Below are 12,669 nucleotides of genomic sequence, written 5' to 3'. Positions count from 1 at the left end.
GGATTTGATACAACTTTTGACTTTACTGTCAAGTCACGCAGAATGGTAGAGGAATCTGGGAATTGACTTCCAAAATAAAAGCCCCCTCGAATATGCTGTCTTCTGATTTGATTTATTAATAGTGAAGTAGACCTATACATCCACGTCGTAATTTGAGATAAAGTCAAATGAGTCAACCCTTAGGAATTGAGCATGGCAGAATAATTCGAATACAATATAACAAATGGATTGACAGATAATTGATTTTAGATTACTAGATCAAAGTTGTTTTGTTTATTAAAAGAGATGAATAAACATAAAACATATTTTCGAGGTACATGTATTTAGCCTTTTGAGAAAAATATAGGCAGTGGCCAAAAACACTCTTACATTTAAAAGCCCCTACACTACATGTAGATTTAATTGTGGATGACAGAGCTCTGGACAATTTCAGCTGCCAGTATACATCGTGTGTCCTTCTCAGACCATGTATGTGCATATCCGGACTTCTCCAAAAAACGTTCCATACAGGGACATCATGTAAGTCACCAGTGTCATGAGATTTGTTGCAAGGATAAACTCCTTGAGGTCAACTAAGGATGCATTTGAAACAAATATACAATCACTTGTTAACAAATAAATACAAACAAAAGCTCTTCTTCATCCTCACATGAAATGTACAAAAAAACTGCAAGGGGTTCAACATTCAAGAAGCTTCTGAAATATTTTAGGATTTCATCTTTTAATTTGTCTCGTTTCCGGTCTTATCCTGGCTTCCAATAGCTGACTTGATGTTCCTAATTACAGGCAGCCAATCAATGACGAGGGAGGGGCAATGGGGCCGAGGTTGGGGCAAATTTCAGGCAAACATGCACTCAACTCTACAAACAAAAGCCCTCCTCAGGTCTTTAAAAATACAACACACTTCATGCAGTGGATAACATGCTGCCACTCTTCCATTTCTATATACAGTGTGTGTCTTTGTGAATGTGCGAAGAAGAAACAAAGAATGCAGATGATTGAAAAGCGAAAACGGAATGTGTTTGTTGAGAAAATAGACTATAACAGCGTCCACTAGGGGAAGCCAGAGCCTTTCAAATACTAAAGAAATGACCCCCAAGTATGAATTCAACCTTTATTTACACTCCAGACAATAGAGAGGCGAAGTTCCTCCCTTTCCGGTGGACCTCATGGGACCTTATTTCGGAAAAATTATGTATTGAAGTCAATGGCGAGAGAAAACGCCCCGTATTAATATTCATTTTTGACTGACTGCAGGAAGAAGATCGCAGGAAATGACTACAGAACAGCTAAAAAAGGACATGTTTCATTGGGCCCTTCTCACTTCTCTTATTTTTCATTTCCTCGCTCCTCGGTCTCACCGGAAGTTGATTTGTCTGCGCCATCTTGAGTAGCGTCCCAATGGCCTTATTTTTGCCGGAGGAGCGAGGAGCGATAATGGAGGAGCTATAACCGAGGAACCACCAGACCATCCTTCGATGAAATCCTCAGACACTCGCCCCACCCCATTACTGTGTATCGCTCACTGATTGGACGAGGCAGTGCATGCACTGATCTGATGCTTCTTGACATGAGAGCAGTTTCCCAGCGGAGTGAAGAAAATACATGAACCTCACGAGAGTCACTCCTCAGTTTATACTGTGTTTTGTTTCAATTCTTGTATCATTTAGTTACAAATATGTGATATAGCTGAACAACAACGTGGTCAAAAATCATTTTATTCATGATCGCTTTTTTCATTTTACATTTTCATTTGTCATTTCCATTCAGTCAGTCATTAAGTGTGCTATTAAAATGTTAATGTGCTACATATCCACACAAACAAACAAAGTGTGCAATCCAATGAATGTTAATCTAACTGGGTTTTGATAGATAATATATCTATTTTTCTTCTCTCAATTATTTTATTTCTATTGTGCACTCTAATCAATATTAATCAAACTATTGTTCGTTTATACATTTTAAGAATGGCGTTTATCTTTTTTGAGAATGAGTTCTTATCTTATTTTATTTATTGGGGTCTACAACAGATGATACAAATGTTTGTGTCAGTAAATGTGTAGGCGGGGGTGTTTGTGAAAATAACAGGGACAGAGCTGGCTGCTGTCAGACGATCAGCTGTGCATTGTCATCACAAACGGACGTCGCTTCACAAGACGCTCCGGAGGAAAGGACGTCCCATTGCTCTTAAAACTCATTTCCCTGCTTCTCGTGGTTTCGCTGGCCCCTTCTCACTTCTCTTATTTTTAATTTCCTCGCTCCTCGGTCTCGGTCTCACCGGAAGTCGATTTGTCTGCGCCATCTTGAGTAGCGTCCCAATGGCCTTATTTTTGCCGGAGGATCGAGGAGCGAGGAGCGATAATGGAGGAGCGATAACCGAGGAACCATCAGACCATCCTCCGATGAAATCCTCAGACACTCGCCCAGCCCCTTACTGTGTATCGCTCACTGATTGGACGATGCAGTGCATGCACTGATCTGATGCTTCTTGACATGAGAGCAGAGTGAAGAAAATACATGAACCTCACGGGAGTCACTCCTCAGTTTATACCGTGTTTTGTTTCAATTCATGTATCATTTAGTTACAAATATGTGATATATCTGAACAACAAAGTGGTCAAAAATCATTTTATTCATTTTTTGGAAACATTTTCATGATCGCTTTTTTCGTTTTACATTTTCATTTATTGTCATTTCCATTCAGTCAGTCATTAAGTGCTATTTAAAAATGTGAATTTGCTAGATATCCACACAAACAAACAAAGTGTGCAATCCAATGAATGTTAATCTAACTGGGTTTTGATAGATAACATCTCTTTTTCTTCTCTCAATTATTTTATTTCTATTGTGCACTCTAATTGTAAAGGCAACCAAACAACAAATATTTGCCAGTGAGGGATATGGTGTGAAGCTTTTCCAGACGCGTGGTGTTGACAGCAAATCAGGTCTTCTCTTTGAGTGCATTTAAGATGTTTATTTGGATTGCAGGATGATGACAGCAAAACAAGAGCTGGGTGTTTAACTGATAACTAAACAACTAACTGTGATAAAGAAATAAACTGAAATTAACTCAAAACAAACAGAAAATAAGCAAAAACACACACGGTTGAAAAACTGTGTTGCTTCCCTCTGGTGATTCCCAATCCCTCATGCTGTGCACCTGTGTCCTCCCTAAATAGTAGGCTTGCCGCTGTACCCTGAAATTGGCTGAGTCCCCGCCTATGCCCAGGTCAATTCAGTAGTATCACAGCACCTTCATATACAAATATTAAAATACATCAAATTGGCTGCAACACTAATCAATATTAATCAAACTATTGTTCTTTTATACATTTTAAGAATGGCGTTTATCTTTTTTGAGAATTAGTTCTTATTTTATTTTATTTATTTGAGTTTACAACAGATGATACAAATGTTTGTGTCAGTAAATGTGTACTAACAGAGGCAGGGGTGTTTGTGAAAATAACGGGAACAGAGCTGCTGTCAGACGATCAGCTGTGCAGCGTCATCACAAACGGACGTCCCCCCCCGCCTATGCCCAGGTCAATTCAGTAGTATCACAGCACCTTCATATACAAATATTAAAATACATCAAATTGGCTGCAACACACCGGCTCCTAATTGTTACTGTATAATAACATAACAATTCAACAACATACAAAACATTTCAGCCAAATAGAATAGTCCATATCAGTATTCTCAATCCATAATGTTCATTGTTCATGTAGATAATCCAATAGGGTTGGTAACCCCAATAATAGAAGTTGGGTTTCAGTCTTTATTCAGCTTCCAATAGAAGACAGATCTTCGTGATTGGTCGCTCCTGGATGTTGTACTTCGTCCGGACTTTAACCGACCGCACAAGTCCTTGTCTGTCGGGAAAGGTCTGCAGTACCTTGCCCAACAGCCAGGATCCGCGAGGGGCATTAGAGTCCGCTACGATGACAATGTCTCCTGTGACAAAGTTCCTCTTGTCCTTTGGCCACCGTTGTCTCTCTTGCAATAGTGGTACATACTCCTGAATCCATCTGTGCCAAAAGAGATTGGCAAGGAATTGAACTTGCCTCCATCGTCGTTTGGAGTAAGAGTCATTTTTGTCAAAAAGCCCGGGTGGTAGAGAAGGTTTGCCTTTTAACAAGAGAATGTGATTTGGAGTCAGGGGTTCGAGATCATTTGGATCCTCTGAGGTTTTTGTAATGGGACGGTCATTCAATATGGCTTCCACTTCGCACAGGAGTGTTTGTAGTCCTTCATCATCCAAATGTTGCTGATGAAGAATAGAGTTCAGCACTTTCCTGACCATGCGAATGACTCTTTCCCATACTCCTCCATGATGGGATGCGGCTGGAGTGTTGAAACTCCATTTCACTCCAGAATGAAGCAGTGAGTTTTGAATTTTCTGATGGTTCAAATGAGATAGATCTTCTCTCAGCTCACGTTCTGCTCCAACAAAGTTGGTTCCGTTGTCTGATTTGATGTGTAATACTTGGCCTCGCCTGGAAATGAATCTGCGTATTGCATTTATGCAAGAACTGGTGTCCAATGAATAGGCCATTTCCAGATGGACTGCCCGACTGGCCATGCAGGTGAAGATAACTCCATAGCGTTTGATGAGGCTGCGGCCTCTCTTCACTTCAAACGGCCCAAAATAGTCAATGCCCACATTTGTGAATGGTGGAAGATCAGATTGCAGTCTTTCTTTTGGCAAATCTGCCATCTTTTGTTCACCCAGCTTTCCCCTATATCGTCTGCAGACAACACAGGAAGAGAGGATCTTTCTAGCAGCAGCATTTGCTCTGGTGATCCAGTATTATCGACGAAGTCTGGAAAGTAGGTGATTTGTTCCACAGTGTCCTAACTGTTCATGAATGTGGCGTAAGATTAGAGTGGCGATATGTTGGTCCTTAGCAAGAATGACTGGATGTTTTGTGTCTTCAGGCATTGCTCCTTTGCTAAGCCTACCTCATACTCTCAAGATTCCTTGTTTCAGCACCGGATCAAGTTTATAAATGTGACTGCTTTTCTTCACTGCAGATGTTCCCTTTTTCAAAGCAGTGATTTCATCACTAAACTTGTCCATTTCGCAGTACTGAATGATGACACTTTCTGCCGCGTCAATATCTTCAGGAAATAAGACGTGACCACCCATTGTGGCTCTGAATCTTTTCATGTCCTCTTCCTCTTTGTTCTTTTGTTGAGTTGGGTCAAGTCCACTGCTGGACAGAGAAGCTTGTATTTCTTTTCTCTTTTGACTCAACAACTGCAACGTCTTTCTCAGCTGGAGAAACCACGCAACTGAGATCTTAAGCCTTTTCCACGAGGAGAAGTGGATTATCAGTTGATTTACTGCATTCTGTGAGTCTTCATCAGAGATGTTATTTGTTGCATTTGGTGCATCATTAATGATGACAGTATTAACTGAAACTTCTCCTCTAACCTCTGGGTCATCACTGCTGATGGAAGTTGAATCCAAGATGTTACGAGGCCATTCCTCTTCACTCTTGGAAAGAAACTCTGGGCCATGGATCCATCTGCTGCAAGTGAGAAGGTGTTCAACTTTCACCCCATGAGAGGCCTCATCAGCTGGGTTCCGTTTTGTGTCAACGTACCTCCATTGTGAGATGTCTGTGGCTTCTCTTATAGCAGAGACCCTATTGGCAACAAAGGTGTGAAAGCGCTTTGTTTCGTTCCTGATGTACTTTAACACTGTTGTGCTGTCTGTCCAGAAGATTGAGTTTTCCAGCTCTAGTTGCAACTCTGCTTTCAGGAGTCTGTCAACTCTCGCTGCCAGCACAGCAGCTGTTAGTTCCATCCTTGGGATTGTCACATTCTTTAGAGGAGCAACTCATGCCTTTCCGAGAACGAAAGTTACATGGATCTTCTCATCATCACTCTGCAGCCTCAAGTATGAAACTGTGCCATAGCCGTTCTCGCTGGCGTCAGAGAAATTATGTAGTTGGGCACTTGTGAGCTGTCCAAATCCTTTGGGTTTAAAACATCTCGGCACACTGAAAGTGCTGAGTCTTCTTAGGTCTTTTAGCCACCCCACCCATTGCAACTGGTAGTTTTGAGGAATGTGCTCATCCCAACTGTAGCTCATCTTACAGAGGTTTTGCAGCATTATCTTGACAGGTAAGGTGAAGGGTGCTAAAAATCCAATGGGGTCGTAGACCGAGCTCACCACCGACAGGATACCTCTTCTTGTGAATGGCCTTTCTTGGACTGCCATCTTGAACCTAAAGGTGTCAGTTTCTGCGCACCACTGCAGTCCCAGGGTTCTTTCGACAGGAAGGCTGTCTCTGTCGAAATCCAGTTCTTTCACTTCCTTGGCTCTTTTCTCCACATCAATGGCTTCTAACACTGACCTGCTGTTGCTGATCCATTTCAGCAGTTGGAATCCTCCCAACTGGCATAGAGCGGTCAGGTCTGTAACCAAAGACATGGCTTCTGCCTCTGAAGACAAGGATTTCAAGCAATCATCCACATAAAAGTTCTGCTTGATGGTGTCCGTTACATGAACTGGGAAGTCTGCTTTGTGGTCTTCAGCCGTTTTTCTAAGGGCGAAACTGGCACAGCTGAGCGATGATATTGCACCAAACAGTCATTCTGTACTCAGTGAGCGGCTGTGTCAGATCACCTCTTGGCCACCATAGGAAGCGAAGAAAGTCTACATCCTGTTTTGCCACATGGACTTGATGATACATAGCTTTTATGTCAGCCATAACTGCTATAGAGTTTAGGCAAAACCTTGTGCGAACTCCGAGCAAGAATTTGTCAAGTCAGGTCCCTGGAGTAGTTTAGTGTTGAGTGACACACCTTTGTAGCTTGCCGCACAGTCAAATACCACTCTCAGGGTTTTCTTTTTAGGATGGTACACCCCATGATGCGGGATGTACCACACCTTTCCTTCTTTTCCTTTCACCTGATGCTCTGGCACACTCTCTGCCTAGCCATTGTTTATGACATCAAGAAAGTTGGTGTATTCCTCTTTGAATGTTGAATTTCTCTCCAATTTCCTTTTTAGGCAGAGGACCCTTTGCTCAGCAAGATGGCGGTTGTTGGGCATGACAACATTGTCCTCTTCTCTAAAAGGCAACTTCAAGCAGTAATGTCCATTGTTGAGTTCAGCTGAAGTGTTGGCAATTTGCATGAACTTAAGATCTTCTATGGACATTTCTGGCTTGTCTTCTGCTGATTTCTCATTGAAGTCATGGTTGTACTGCTTCACCAGCAGTTCCTCTATGTGAGCAATGGATATGCGGTTGGCTGTGACTGTGGGGCAGCTACTCCCACTCATTGCCTCCTCTCAATGGTCCGTTGACAACCCATCCCAATAGGGTTCTAACAGCGTAAGGTCCTTTACCCCTGCTGTTTATCACTTCCCATGGCTCCATACTTCTGGAGAGTTAGTTCCAATTAACAGCTCCACATCAGCATCGATAGCAGGAATTTCCAGAGAGTCCAAGTATGGCCAAGCATACAAGTCTTCCTGTTGTGGGATGTTATTACGAGTCACAGGCATCTTGCGTTGGGTGTACACATCAGGCAACTCAATATAGATGTTACCATTGAGTGCAGCTACCTCTAATCCTGAGATGACGTGACTGTTGACAAAGCTTTCTTTATTCATTGTTTTCATCAGGAATTTAGTGTTCCTTCCTCTCACCTTTAGCTTCCTCATCAGTTGCTCAGAGCAGAAAGTAGATGAGCTGCCGGGATCTAGAAATGCATAGGTCTTTAGAATTGTGCTGCCTTTCTTTGCCTTGATCTTTACAGGCACAATTGACAAGACGCAATCCTGTGCTCCGGCTCCTATATGGCCACATGTCTTGGGAGTAGTGGCTTGACTCATCCTTGTTGTTTCTTGCTGTGAGTCCTTTGACTTGATTTCTTTCCATTCCTTTGCATGGATATGGAGAATGCTAGGATGTTTCAGGTTACACAACTTACAAGACAGCCGACTGTGACAATCTTTACTCATGTGTCCAACTGATAGACATCCAAAACAAGCACCTTTCATTTTTAGGAAATCAATTTTATCCCGATGCGGCTTCTTTTCCATCTTGGGGCACACTTCCAATCTGTGGCCCTCTTCACACAGCAGACAAGGTCCCTTTGTTGACTTATCAGGTAAGTATTTCTCCTTTTGAGTTTCAGAGTTAACAGCTGCCACAGATGTAGCGAAACTGCTTCCTTTCTCCTTCTCCCTGTGACACTTTATTTCCAACTTTGAATTTTGAGAATGAGACAACTGTGTCTTGAATGTCTCCATACAGTGGGTCAGATGCAATAGACACTTGTCTCTCAATAAAATTGACCAAGTCACTAAAACCTGCTTGACGATGGCGTCTCTCCTGATGTTCAAAAGCAATGTTTCTCCATTTTTCCCTCAGTTTGTATGGTAACTTCATGATTATAGCACGTATGTTTGATGGCATATTCATTTCTGACATGTAGCTTATGTCCTCCATAGCGTTACAGCAGACGCGTAGGAATAGTGAAAATGCTTGAAAGGCTTTGATGTCCTCTGACTTCAGTGGTGCCCATCCAAGTGCTTTTTCCATATATGCAGTGGCTATTTTTTGCTCATTTCCAAAGCGTTCTTCTAAAAGCATTCTTGCTCTTTGATACCCCCTGTCAGATGGCATGTGTTGACAGCTCTTGACCAGCTCTCTAGGTTGCCCTCGAGTGTACTGCTCCAGGTAGTATAAGCAGTCTACACTGCTAGCAGCTTTTCCTTCCACTCCATTTTCAAAAGCTCTGACAAATAAGTTGTACTCAAGAGGGTTTCCATCAAACACTGGTATGTCCCTTGGGGGTAATGATAATGAAGACTGCTGTTGCACTAGTAATGCTGTGTTCTTGGTCCCCTCCTCTTCTCCCTGTACACAAACTCGCTCGGATCAGTCATTAGCCCGCATGGTTTTTCTTACCACTGCTACGCTGACGACACCCAATTAATTCTGTCCTTTCCCCGCTCAGAGACCCAGGTCGTCGCACGCATCTCTGCTTGTCTAGCTGACATCTCTCAGTGGATGTCTGCTCATCACCTCAAGCTCAACCTTGACAAGACTGAGCTGCTCTTCCTTCCGGGAAAAGATTGTCCCACTCTTGACCTAACAATCAACATCGGCACCTCAGTTGTTTCCCCGACTCAGACTGCAAGGAATCTGGGTGTGACCCTAGATAACAACCTGTCCTTCACTGCAAACATAGCTGCTACAACCCGCTGCTGCAGATACACGCTTTACAACATCAGGAAGATACGTCCCCAGCTGACAGAGAAAGCGACTCAGGTTCTGGTCCAGGCTCTCGTCATCTCACGCCTAGACTACTGCAACTCCCTCCTGGCTGGTCTACCTGCATGTGCCATCCGACCTCTGCAGCTCATCCAGAATGCAGCGGCTCGTCTGGTCTTCAACCTTCCTAAATGTTCCCACACCACTCCGCTCCTCCGCTCCCTTCACTGGCTTCCGGTAACTGCTAGAATCCACTTCAAGACACTGGTACTTGCTTACCATGCTGCGAATGGATCTGGCCCTTCGTACATCCAGGACATGGTTAAACCGTACACCCCAGCGCGTGCACTACGCTCTGCATCAGCCAAACGACTCGCTGCACCCTCGCTGCGAGGGGGACCCAAGTTCCCATCAGCAAAAACACATGGGTTTGCTATCCTGGCTCCAAGATGGTGGAATGAGCTCCCCATTGACATCAGGACGGCAGATAGCTTGCACATCTTCCGGCGCAAACTGAAAACTCATCTCTTTCGACTCCACTTCGAGCGTTAGAACTATTAACGAAGCACTTTTATACTAATAAAGGACTGGCTTATCTAAAGCCAGTTGAGTAGCACTTGAAATGTTTGGCTCTATGAAACCTGATGTACTTATATGATTCTGTTTTCTTCAAGGTTGTGTCTCCCTGGTCGAATGTACTTATTGTAAGTCGCTTTGGATAAAAGCGTCAGCTAAATGCAATGTAATGTAATGATGTCGTTTTGCTTTTGCATGATGGTGAAAATATTGCCTTGGTCCGGTTCCTCCCTGTTTTGGTTTGATTGCTGTGATGGCTGTGCAGTTGGATATGACTGACGAGATCTTTGAGGCATTCTGCCTTGGTCCTCATCGACTTGGATACATTGCTGTTGTGTATATGCACTGGGATATGACTGCAAAGACCTTTGAGGCATGCTTGGGATGTGATTTAAAGCATACGTTTTTGATCTGGTTCCTTGTGAAATGGTTTCTTTGCGCCGTGCCCCTGTTCCACTTGGCATTGTAGCTGCAGTATTGAACTGGTTGTATGGATCCTGTAGCTGCTGAGACTGTAATGGCATTGCAGCTTTAGCAGCTCCTGTTGGTGGATTGTACTGGTTGTATGGATTTTGATGTGATTGAGTGGGTTTTGTAGTTTTACTGCCTCCTGTTGGTGGATGATTGTATTGACAGTTTGGCTCCAATAATTGTGCTTTCATTGACATAGCAGTTTTACTGCCTCCTGTTGGTGGATGATGGACGGTACAACTTGAAGTTTGTGGAACAAATGGCACAGCAGAGGGTTTGAGAGCTGACTCGTGTTTTGACACATATGAATTTGTTCCATTTGTGACTCCTATGTCAGACCCTCTGTTTCGGAGTACTGTGACTTTTGCTGTCTGCGCAGCAATCTGACTTTGCACTTCAAGCAATTCCCTTTTCTTCCTAATTTGAGCCTCTTGAGCTTCCAGCTCATGCTTTTCCTTGAGAGCAGCCTCCAAAGCCAGGAGCGCAGCCATTTCAGCCTCTGCCTTGATACGTGCAGAGCACGTTGTTGACCTTGAGGACCTTGAATGGCCAGAGCTTCCACCTGACACATTTGTTTTGTCACCAATACTGTCATTTGGCCCAATATTATCCAGCTCCTCATTTGCATGTAACACATCATTTTCATCATCCACAACCTGTATGCATTTCTCCCTGTTTGCATGGACCCATTTTTCCATTTTGTGTATTACTCCTTTAACATTGTGCATTTGATTTGGAAACCATTCCGTTTGTTTAAACATTTCATCCTCAGGCAACAAAGGTTTTAATGACTCATGCAACCTTGTAGTTTCCCCAGACAGTTTCCACAACATTTCATGTTTGATTTGCATGTCAGAAACATTTCCATCTGAAATCATCATTTGTTCGAATTCCTTTGCCATTTTACACAATTGCTTTATCCCAGAGTTCCTATCCTTTTGCATAGATAATATCTTTGCTTCCGCTGCTTTATATGTGAGTTTAGCTGTCCTTTTACCAAGCCCATCCTCCTTTTCAGTTTGATTGACAGCAGCGTTCATTTCTGCGTTCATTTCCTGATTTTCCTCGTTACTCATGGCCATTATTTAGCAATCCACGGAGGCTTTGTTTATAATTACTTTATGGGATTTGCCTGTATCCCGTTGCGTGAAGGCCACTCTCCTCCGCAACCTTTTATTCATTCATAAATACTCCTACCGTGACTTTGATGTTTGGTCCGTCCCCGTTCCTCTTGCGGGTGCGTAACATGGATTTAAGTCGGGAAAAGTCAATGAATACAGCGCTGTCCTCCTCTGTCCATCCGTCTTTGGAAGCGAGTTTTTCAACAAATGTAAAGGCAACCGAACAACAAATATTTGCCGGTGAGGGATATGGTGTGAAGCTTTTCCAGACGCGTGGTGTTGACAGCAAATCAGGTCTTCTCTTTGAGTGCATTTAAGATGTTTATTTGGATTGCAGGATGATGACAGCAAAACAAGAGCCGGGTGTTTAACTGATAACTAAACAACTAACTGTGATAAAGAAATAAACTGAAATTAACTCAAAACAAACAGAAAATAAGCGAAAACACGCACGGTTGAAAAACTGTGTGGCTTCCCTCTGGTGATTCCCAATCCCTAATGCTGTGCACCTGTGTCCTCCCTAAATAGTAGGCTGTACCCTGAAATTGGCTGAGTCCCCGCCTATGCCCAGGTCAATTCAGTAGTATCCAGTGCTTGAATTGGAATGAAAAAGGTGCCAGTACTCTAAAATCAGCAACTTTTTCAAGTCAATTTTATATATACAGCCCACAAACAAGAATTTGGCTACTATAATGCTGGTGGGTTTGTCTCTTTACTACTGTATATTTTAGAAAGGTTCACTGTACTTAACATTTTTTATGATAGGCAGCGGATATGGCTAAAGCTCAGTAAGGTCAATATTAACTGAAAATATAGCAATCAAAGTCTAGATCTTCTGCTGAAGACACATGAAGCAGAGACCTTTCAGGTGAGAGCCCCTCTGGTGGTGTTCAACATTAATGACAAGGAAACAAAGCTCTGGTCAGAAGCATTTTTTATAAAAAGCTTTAACAAAATTAAGTATTTCTGTACATTTTGAATGCAATCTAACTTTCCAACTCAGAAAACGAAAAACGAAAAAGTGCCAAAAGTCTTCTCACATGGCTGAGCTGCTTTGCAATATACTTCACCACTGAAGAATAAAAATATGTATAAAGTAAACTATGATGCAATCTAACTTTCCAACTCAGAAAAATGATAAAGCGCATGAACAAAGAACATGTAAAAACAAATGCAAAATTTGCACAATCTAAAATGAGAAACTGTAACTGCAAGTAACAAAGTCTGAGCCATGGTAAAGAGTTACATTGAACACCAAGCTG

General features: G+C 42.6%; 1 protein-coding gene across 1 annotated transcript; it reads right to left on the bottom strand.

Moving 5' to 3' along the window:
• Positions 1–8,148: 8,148 nt before the first annotated feature.
• On the bottom strand, positions 8,149–11,948 carry LOC117540820. Its single transcript, XM_034207685.1, has 2 exons — positions 9,992–11,948; positions 8,149–8,858 (listed from the first exon to the last, which is right to left on the bottom strand). Exons 1-2 carry the CDS (start codon positions 11,366–11,368, stop codon positions 8,160–8,162), a joined length of 2,076 nt encoding a protein of 691 aa, XP_034063576.1. The 5' UTR covers positions 11,369–11,948; the 3' UTR covers positions 8,149–8,159.
• Positions 11,949–12,669: the final 721 nt, after the last annotated feature.

The sequence above is a fragment of the Gymnodraco acuticeps genome, unplaced genomic scaffold (assembly GCF_902827175.1).
Source record: "Gymnodraco acuticeps unplaced genomic scaffold, fGymAcu1.1, whole genome shotgun sequence".
Classification (NCBI taxonomy): Eukaryota; Metazoa; Chordata; class Actinopteri; order Perciformes; family Bathydraconidae; genus Gymnodraco; species Gymnodraco acuticeps.
Note: the sequence above shows the minus strand (reverse complement) of the source record. Positions and strands in the feature narration are given on the sequence as shown.

What these genes read in the sequence shown, in the direction of transcription:
- LOC117540820 (XM_034207685.1), bottom strand. Translation starts at nt 11,368, where the DNA reads ATGGCCATGAGTAACGAGGAAAATCAGGAAATGAACGCAGAAATGAAC. An exon ending in TGCAAAAGCAAAACGACATC is followed by an intron (nt 8,859 to 9,991) that starts ATTACATTACAT and finishes GGGACCAAGAAC; the next exon opens with ACAGCATTACTAGTGCAACA.